The sequence below is a fragment of the Juglans microcarpa x Juglans regia genome, chromosome 2D (genome assembly GCF_004785595.1).
Source record: "Juglans microcarpa x Juglans regia isolate MS1-56 chromosome 2D, Jm3101_v1.0, whole genome shotgun sequence".
Classification (NCBI taxonomy): domain Eukaryota; kingdom Viridiplantae; phylum Streptophyta; class Magnoliopsida; order Fagales; family Juglandaceae; genus Juglans; species Juglans microcarpa x Juglans regia.
Genome location: NC_054596.1, coordinates 23,659,389 through 23,669,748, shown reverse-complemented (window position 1 = coordinate 23,669,748; position 10,360 = coordinate 23,659,389). Strand labels below are relative to the sequence as shown.

The window sequence follows — 10,360 nt, the reverse complement described above, 5'->3', positions numbered from 1 at the left end:
AGAAGAAAAAGAAATACTCAACATGACAGTGGAAGAAGCAGATTTGGAAATCAAGAGCAGACCCACGTCGACGGCGGCTCAGATCCGGAATGTGTGACGAACGGCGACCGCAACAACCAGTTCTTCAGTCCACGGCAGCAACCACAGACGGAATCGTTCCAAACTTCCGAGGATGGCTCTCTGGGTTCAGCTCGAGCAAGGAGCTTTTTTTTTTATTTCAGTTTCAACTTTCCCTCCCTTTAGCATATTTCACTCTTTTTTTTTTTTTTCAGCTGACGTGGCAGTGTACGTCAGCTGGTTTCGCGCCGGCGGTTTTATATAGAAGAATTGTAAATAAAATGACATTTGCGTTCAAATTTAAAAGATTTGTCTATTTTTATAAAAAAATTTATTAAATCATAGATCTAATAATTTTTTTAGTGGTATTTTTTAAAAAAAAAAGAATGTGCGAGTTTTGCACATTTTAAAATTGTATCTAGCATTACTCAATAAATAATAATAAGCTTACTATTTGTTTAGAATTTATTTTTAATCAATTAAAGCAATTATGTAATTTTATTACAAATGAGTTTTAATAATAAAAATTACCATTTATTTCACGTAAATTATAAAATAATTATAGAGTCCTGCTTGGGTGCCGCCCAACAGTTACTGTTAGACGTGCCCCATAGACAAAATTCTCTTTTTTATTTTTTTATTCATATATACTTTTTTGTCTTTTAAATATTTTTAAAAATATAAAAAATGCCAATATACTAATAATCACTTTCTTAATTAATAAGTAAAAGAAAAAAAATGTAAAAAAAAAAATTAAATGTATGATTGGTCAAAATGAGAGGACAAAATTAAACGACATATTAGCATTATTCATAATTATAACATAGTTATGGGTGAGTTGTTTTTCTTTGAAGATATGGTGCTCAAATTTTTCAATATTGAAAAATGAAATCAAATGGCAAGTACAATGAGGTGACCTGCGCAATAGTTTTCTCCTTAAAAAAGGTTTAAATAGATGAAGTTATTTTTCACGGGAGGTGGAATCTTTTGTTCCATTTGCATTCAATAGGAAAAATGTAAAGAGTTGTTAAAATTATAAACAAGTTGTGAAAATAATTATACTATTAATGGACCATGACATCTCCAAGAATCTATTATCCTTATCTTTTTATGTTCCTCTCACTTTGCTCAATTGCTAATAACAGTTAAAAAAATTTCACTTTTCATGTCAAGTCATTCTTGTCTCACTTCGCTCATATAGATCCCATTTGAATTTAAAGATGAATTGAGATAATTTTAGATAAATTGAATAAAATATTATTAATATATTATTTTTAATATTATTATTGTTTTGGTATTTAAAAAAATTGAATTGTTTATTATATTTTATATGAGAATTTAAAAAAGTTATAATGATAAGATGAGATAAATTAAGATGAGTTAAGGAGAATTTCGAATTTAATTAATGGGATGAATAACTATCATGTTCCCGACGTACGCCTCACTTCGCTCAAACGAAAATAATAGGTAAAAAAAAATCTCATTTTCTCAGTCAAGTTGTCTCCGTATTATTTAAGGCTTGAAAGTAATGGCCATCGTCGCATGAAACACGTAATGTCTTGACTAGTCATCATTTACCTCTAAATAACAATTTAAGGTACTTATTTTTTAGTAAATATGACGAACTAAAGAAGCTCTCAATCACGAATGAATTTACACATACAAGAAAAACAAATGTACATAACATTATATAATTAGAGTATTTTGTAATTGATATAAAATTTAAAAATATTTCCTTATATTCATGGTCAAAAATAAGTATTCTAACTGTAAAGGACATGTTTCACACTACCAGCCACTCGGATAACCTTCAACAAATGAGAGGACAACACTAGATAACTAGGAGAATTGTGATGCCTAAGTTAGAGATATGCAGCCTCAATATCAGTATGTAGATATTATTTTTTATGTTTTATCAATTTATCAAGTCTTCTGTTTGGTTTAGAGAAAATTGAGGGAGTCGTTCTCTTCCCCAATTAAATAAATCAATAACAAAGGTCTGTTGTAGGGGTATGAGTGCAAATATCTATGAATGGAGGAGGTGGTTCAAACAAGGACTAGCAGAGTACAATAGTAGTAGCTCAAGATGAAGATGAATATGAAGTTCAATTCTCTAGATTAACAGACTACTACTCTTTATCTTATCTTAGGTATATGTGTTTGAAATTCTCTCCTTGTATATTGTGCTAGGTGCACATTACTTCTCTCTAATCATCATATACAGAACTCAAGTGTAATGATTACTATAAATTGGAACAGAAATACACCAGAGCAAGGCATGATCTCTACTTTCACTGCCATAAATCTCTGTGGTTAATTATCTTTCACAACACTTGTTTTATTGAGAGCGTGGGTGCAAATACAACAGATTCTTTTTAATACAAACATCCTATCCATGGCCCTTTCCTATAGCATCTAAAAGAGGAAAAAAAATAGAAAAAGAAAAGTAAAGCCACAATAATAGTACTACGTACTACAGACATTGTGCATGTAATTATTTATTTATTATGGAAACATGCATGTAGGATTATACTTAATTTCTGCGGCCCCTCCAATTATCCCTTCTTCCCCGTTGCCCAATTGCAAACGTCTTCATAAACCAACCATACTTCTTTGTGATCATGATTTGCCCAGACACAGCTCCAAACACGAATCCACATCCGTATCCCAATGCGACTACTTTCCAACCAAATTCAAATGAGAACTTTGAGTTGTGGTTTGTTGAGTTGTGGCTTGAAGATGGAGGCAGTGAGTCCTCAGGGTTCCCACATTTCTTTGACAAAGGACTTCCGCATAATTCAAGGTTCTCACTAAACGAACTGTTTTCGAATGTGTCGAATTGTTTCCCTTGTGGTATAGGTCCTGTCAAACGATTATGGGAGACATTAAAGTGTGAAAGGAAAGTAAGTTCTATTAATTGCGGAGGGATCACACCAGACAGCTTATTTTGAGATAGATCCAATGACTCTAGCCCTGTCAAGTTTGCCAATACAAATGGAATAGGACCTGTGAGAAAGTTGTGGGAAAGGTTGAGCAAATTAAGTCCTTTTAGATGCCCCACCACTCCTGGAATTTCTCCTTCAAATCTATTTCTCGACAGATCGATTGCTATGAACAAATTTGAGACTTTTCCATACACCATCTCCGTACCTTTGTTGATCATTGTCATTGACAAAGAGTAGATATCTATAACACGAGCAAAACTTGGAACAATTTTTTCTTCCTCCATGTACTGTAATTGCTCGTCATCGACAATTTGCATGGCTTTCCAATTTTGGAAGTGTTCAGAGGGCAACGTGCCAGTAAAATCATTATTTGAGAGGTCAATGATGTGCAATTTCGGGAAGTCGAAATTGCTATCAGAACTTCCTATTGTACCATAGAGTTCATTAGATCTCAAAATGAGAATCCTCAACTCTGGAAGAATGCCCAACCAGGAAGGAAAAATATCATGGATCTGATTGCTACCTAGATTAATAGCTTTAAGCTTGATACAATTGGCCAATGATCTCGGTACACGCCCCTGTAAATGATTTTGGCTTAAATCAATCATCATCAATTTGTTTGCTTCACCGCAGATTCGAGGAATGGTTCCATGAAAGCTATTGTCGTGTAGATCCACAATTGTGAGAGAATCACTCAAGTTGCCTAAACATTGAGGAAGAATGCCACCCAAGTTGTTGCTTGACAAATCGAGCTTAGTTATTAAACTTCGATTGCAAATCCAATGTGGAATTTCTCCGATCAGTCTGTTGTTTGAGACAGAATAGGAAACAATGGAAGATGGTGGGATTGGTAGTGACCCTTGAAGCATGTTAAAACCAAGTCTTAAAACCTCAAGATTAGCCGGAAGTTGGTCGAAACCAGTGAGAGAGTTTAATTCCAAATTTAAATACCCGAGAGTCTCTATACTTATATTCCCCATCCAGTTTGGAACTGGGCCATTAATTTTGTTTTCACTAAGATCCAAATGCTCCAATCGATCTTGGCTCCTGAGAAACTCTGGGAACTCATCCAAGTCACAATAACCAAGAGCTAAACCCCAAAATTTTGGAACAGTTGAGTTGGTACTAGGCTTTGTAAGCAATGAAATATTGTTATTAGATAGCGCAAGAACGGAGAGGTATTTGAGTCTCAAAAACAACTCAATCTCCACCCTGCCACTCAAATAGTTAGAATGGAGACACAGAACTTCAAGATTTACAAGCCTAGATATTGACTGTGGAATTGAACCATGCAAACTATTAAATTGAAGTTGTAACTCAATTAGATTGGTAAGGTTACCTAGTGAAGGTGGTATTTCTCCTGAGAAATTGCAAAACCACGCAGTCAACATAACCAAGGACTTGAGGTGACCAATTGAGTCTGGTAGCTCACCATAGAAGTTCGTGGATCCAAGTCTCAATGTAACAAGGGGGCTAGTTCTGTTAAGTTCTGGGACATATCCCGTGAGGTATTCGTTTCCCCCTATACGAAGAAGCTGAAGATTAGGTAGATGGAAAATTCCCACGGGAAACTCACCAAGTAGGTCACACCATATTAAAGATAGAGATGTTAAAGAAGTTAAGTTTGCCAAGATATTGGGTACGTTGGATGGTATAACAACATAGTCAAGATGTAGTACTTCCAAGTTTGTGAAGTTTTGAGCTATAACTCTTAGGCCAGATTTTTGGAGCTTCAACAACGGATTATCTGACAGATCCAGGAAAACTAACTTGGAGAGCTCTAAAATTTCTGAAGGGATTTGACCAGAAAATGCAGAGGCAGAGAGGTTGAGATTTGTTAGCCTTGAAAGCTGCCTAAAACTAGTTGGGAGTGGAGAAGAGTTAAAGTCATTGTCGTCCAGTTTGAGGTTTTGGAGGTGAGCAAGGCGAAAAAGGCTGCTATTGGAGTTGAGAAAACCTTTAAGACAGCTGCTACTGAGATTGAGGCCGATGACATGACCAGTGTCCTTATTGCACTCTACACCGTCCCAATTGCAGCAATCCCTGCTTTCAGGTTTCCACGATGAAACCTTCGGATAAGCAGAGGGATCTCCGGACGCGAACTGATTGATGATGAAGCTTTCCTTGAATTGCAACAAGGCAAATCTCTCATCATCATGGCACAGTGGTTGCACACCAGAAGAAGAGGTAGAAAGTATAAGATAAAACATCATCAATGAAACAAGAAAGCGCACGATCAAGATGATGAGAGGAAAAGATAAACCCATTGTCTAAAATATTGGAGCTGAGGAGAGATCAAGAGATCAGAAAAGAAATGGAGGAAAGGAATTTTAGATGATTTCATTCACTCAACGAGTAGTGATGTATTTAAATTAGTCTTGGATAAGTTGGCAGGGACCATATATTTAAATTAGCTTACAATATTTGCTGATAAAGAGTTAAAAAAAGAAAAATGATATCCTTGCTACTTCTGCAATTTTTCTATAACTTGCTAATAAAATATTATTTTTTTAAATATTTATTATAGTTTTGATTTTGATTTGATGTGGTTAAAATTTGAAAAGTTGTATTTTAGGATTTTATTTTATTAAAAAGTTGTTGAAAAAATGTTAAGTTGTGGTATGGCTATCATTGCTCTTGAAAAAAACCTCACTTTCCAAGTCAAGTAGTTGCCGTGACATTGAAGGCTTGAGAAAGTAATGGCCGTGATTGTCACAAGAAACACGTATCCTAATTTTAATAATTTAAGATTTTTTTTCTTTAAATTTAAAAAAAAAAAACGATACCAAAATTTTATTTATAAACTTTTAATTTTAACAGAATAATACCTTATACAAATAGAGCAAATGGATATCATCTACATATAACTATAAATCCAAGGGGATTAAGAATTATTATTAAACCAATTTACAACAAGAAGAGGATATATCTCCGCAATAAGATCTTGAATACTTAAGCTGATAGCATGAGATGGTTAATATTTATCTGTTAGGAAATATGACCAACTAAAGAAGCTGTGAATCATGTATGGATTCACACTTACAAGAAAAAGAAAAGTACTACTTAATATTATAGTTTTTTTTTTTATCCATAAAAATCTCAAAAATTCCTCCTTTTATTCGACATCATGCAATCTCGATCATTCACTAAACTCTCGTAACTGTATGATATTTGTTGTGGACATGTTTCGCACTCCTGCGAACATCTTAAGCAAACCTACACCAGTGAACACAGAGAAGGCTTGAAGGGTATGAAACACCTTTAATACTTAAGTTAGATGGATTGCATAACGCCTTTACGAATCCAATACTCGAATAAACTTATCTCGATTGAATTTCCTCTAATATATATATATATATATAGACAATGGAAGATGAGTCAATCTGGTTCGTACAACAACCTAATTTTTTTATTCCAATTGGGTTCGGGTTTGCTATTATTTAAATTCTCCATTTATCTGGCCCTAAGTTGTTGTCTGAGAGAGCATTTGAATTCCCATACCATTCGGAGAGCGGCAGGGTGGTCTGGTCTCCTTATACTAGTAGTGCTAAAAGATCTGGGGCTTACCTCGTTTGGTTTTTAAGATGAACTGAGATGAAAGTTGAATAAAATATATTTAAAATATATTTTTTGAATATTATTTTTATTTTTAGATTTTAAAAAGGTAAATTAAGATTTTAAAAAATTGAATTGTTTATTACATTTTATATAGAAATTTTGAAAAGTAGTAATAATTAGATAAGTTGAAATAAACTTTAAAAACAAATGAGACCAAGTGGCATAGGCTTATTCCATTGGGCCCAAAGGCCTTTGTAGCGTGAGTAGGCTCGCAGGCGAGGAAGGACATTGGTCCCTTTAATATTATTCCAAGTTCTTTTCTCCTAAAATAAGAAATAATCCCTTATTGGTACCAAATATATATCTAGATGAGATGAAAATTTTATTAATAATTATAAAATAGTTTGTGAATAGTAATGAGATAGTTTGAAATAAATATTTATTAGGTTTTATAAAAAGAGAGAGAAAAAGTTAAATAAAAAATATTACAAAATTAAAATATTGTTATATATAATTTTTTAATATAATTTTTATTTTGAGATTTAAAAAAATTGACCTGTTTTTTTATTTTTGTTTGAAAAGTTAGGAAAGTTGTAATAATTAATTTGAAAATATTTGTATTTGAATGATATTTGAGAATGAAATAAGATGAGATGAAATTAAATAAAAAAATGTTTACAAACATTCCCATGATAATTTTTTAAAACCCTGAAAAAAATAGCTGACTAAAGATGCTGTATCTTTATGTTATTTCTCTAATGAACAACAATATCCTAATTATACTTTCAAAAAAACAAGGAAACAATATCCTAATTTATTTTTAGTGTTAATTGCAAATTCACTACTTTGATTTTCGCCCGTTTGCAAAAAGCTCCCTCGTTTCTTTCAACTCGCAAATATTTATTTATACATAAGATTTTAAAATTTTGTAATTCGCAACTTCCAAAAAAAAAAAGTCGTTTGTAAGATAATAATACCTTTTACCAGTGACACATGTCAGCAAATCAAAAGTTGACATGTGCCGTTTCTATTAATTTTTTTTAATATCAACTTAAAAAATTATAAAAAAATGTAATTAAAAAAACTGGTTTAAATTTAAAAAAAAAAAAAGTAGTATAAAAATATGTTTAAGTTAAAAAATCGAATGAAGTAAAAAATTATTTTAAGAAAATCTGCTCAACTAAAAAAACAACGAAAAAATCACTTTAACTAGAGAAATTCAAAAACATTACCTTTAGGTGATTGAAAAAACTCGTTTAACTAAAAATATTTATAAAAACATCTTTATCTAAAAACGATGGTGAAAAGTCGTTTTAACTAAAGATGCTTTTAAAAAAAAAATAGGTTGTTTAATAAAAGTTTAGAAAATCAGTTTAATTAATTCAACCAAAAAGAATCTGTGTAAATAAGAAAATTCTGAAAAAAAAAATCATTAAAAATTAAAAAGACAAAAACTATTTAACAAAAACATAAAAATACTTCATAAATATTAAATAAATTCTATAATAAATAAAAGGAAAACTCGATTTTTTTATATAATTTCCTAGTTTTTTAAAATTGAAATTTATTTAAAATAAAGTGACATATTTGCATTGATTGATTGTAAAAAAACTATAAGTAGTATATCATTGCCTTTTAAAAAAAAAAAAAAAATCTTGAAAACAATAGTTTTCCAATAATGATATAAATAACTTCCTATTCTTGAGACCAAGTATCCCGTCCGCGACATCATCTCCTCCTAGCTTCTTCATCTTCTTGATATCGAATGATCATTTGGTTTTTTACAAACTAAACAAGTATAAAATAAAATAAAAATAATAACTAATTCCAAATGAGTTCATGGACACATTAAATAATTAACTAATATTATTTTTAATCTATATATTATTAGTATAATATTATCTGGACCTACAATTTTATACACATAATCATATGCTCATGTATCAACTATTACAATGATGAAAATTTTGAAATTCGAATTGGAAAAAAAAAAAAAAACCTAATAAAATAAAATAAACTATAGATACTCAATAAATCTAATATTATCCACATTTAGGATAAATTTGGAGAGTGAAATGAGAAGAGAATTTTGTGAATAACAGTAAAATAGTTTGTGTTTAGTAGTGAGATACTTTGAGTTAATATTTATGGAATTTTGGAAAGGAAAGAGAAAAAGTTGAATAAAAAATTATTATAAAATTAAAATATTATTTTTTAATATTATTTTTGTTTTGAGATTTGAAGAAGTTTAATTATTTTTTATTTTTTGTTTGAAAGTTTAAGAAAGTTGTAATGATTAAGTTGAAAGTATTTATATTTAAATGATGTTTAAAAAATAAATAAGTTGAAATAAGATAAAAATTTTGGAATGAAGACTTTTTTTCCCCTTAATATATACGCATATTTAACATGATTTCTTTTAAGAAGAGAGGAAATTTAATGAGTTGGTGACGTGGCAGCAGATAAAGAACTGCACCAATGTCTCGACCCAGTTTCTTTTAAGCTGCAAACTGCCATCATGGCTTCATCAATTTGATTGCTTACTTCCCTCTCATTTCGCCTTTTAGGTAACCGGCTAGGGGAATCTTGGAGAAACCGCATCCCACCTGGCAAAATGTAAACGACGCCGTTTGCATTTTCATGTATACACGTGTTTATATCATCTCGTTCATCTGTTTTAGTATTTTGCTCCATGAACTTCACGAAAAACACAAATAATGTTGCCACAACTTTAATGAAATCTTCAAGCAATAATCATCGGAGACTCTCCCAGGATGTACATGTCGAACTCAATAATTACAACTTGAGGCTAAATATTCCTACCAGGAGCTCTGACAAGTGAATTCTCGAGTTCTACAATTAGCCTACATAGAGAAAGCACTGATTTTTCCTTCTTGTTTCTACCACAAGTTCAACCAAGTCTTCAAACAATTATTGTAGGTGATGATTGCTTCAAGAATTAAATGATGAAGGTTTTAATTGCAACTTCAGGCTGAAAGTTCCTACCAGGAGCGCTCCCACTAGTGTTTTTTCAAGTCTTGCTAGAAGCCCATGAAGATTGAATTCTGGGGATCTCTTTCCTTCTTCTGTGGCTTTTCAAGAACTTCAAGATAACCTTGTTACATGTTCTTCAAAAGAGTCACAAGCTAAAGCCATGCATAGTCCCGATCAGTCCCCTTCTAGATCCAAAATTGTAGAGTTTTTCTTTTCCTAACCAGGCATGAATGATTGGATAACTTGGATTTGCAAAAAAATTTTGGAAATGATTAATCAAACCCATCAACGACATCCTCTATAAAAATACCAAAGACATCACCAACCAAAAAAAAAAATAAATAAGAAAAGAAAAAATAAGGCATTTATTTCATAGCTCTAGAAGGGATGCATCCTGGAAAGCAAATCTGGAAATGTTTAAATTTCTCCTACCCACGACGAGTCGCACAGACCTCTCTCTACTTCAGTTTCTACAGACCTCTCCCTGCTTCTTTTCTCCTACTCATGCCGACGACCACTCTCTCTGCTTTTTCTCTTGCACACAAAGACAATCAAACCAGTCCATCATTGAAAATCAAACCAAACTTTACCCGAATCCACAACCGACCCATCATTTTGAAAGCTTCTGGCAGATCTGAGACTAAAGACGAACAAGCAATTTCTACTTTTTCTCCTACGCACGAAGACAACCACAGATCTTAGTTGTAGAAGACGACCCCTCTACTCTGCTTTTTCTCCTAACAAAGTTTGGGCATCCGTTGGTTTATCTCCTTTTGTTTATTTCTTTTCGTCTGTTTTCTTCTCTT

The 10,360-nt window shown here is 32.0% G+C and overlaps 1 protein-coding gene across 1 annotated transcript; it reads right to left on the bottom strand.

The window, feature by feature from the left end:
- Window positions 1-2,377: 2,377 nt before the first annotated feature.
- On the bottom strand, window positions 2,378-5,372 carry LOC121249382 (receptor-like protein 7). Its single transcript, XM_041148088.1, has one exon. It carries the CDS (start codon window positions 5,267-5,269, stop codon window positions 2,591-2,593), a length of 2,679 nt encoding a protein of 892 aa, XP_041004022.1. The 5' UTR covers window positions 5,270-5,372; the 3' UTR covers window positions 2,378-2,590.
- Between the last annotated feature and the right edge of the window lie 4,988 nt (window positions 5,373-10,360).

What these genes read in the sequence shown, in the direction of transcription:
- LOC121249382 (XM_041148088.1), bottom strand. Translation starts at nt 5,269, where the DNA reads ATGGGTTTATCTTTTCCTCTCATCATCTTGATCGTGCGCTTTCTTGTT.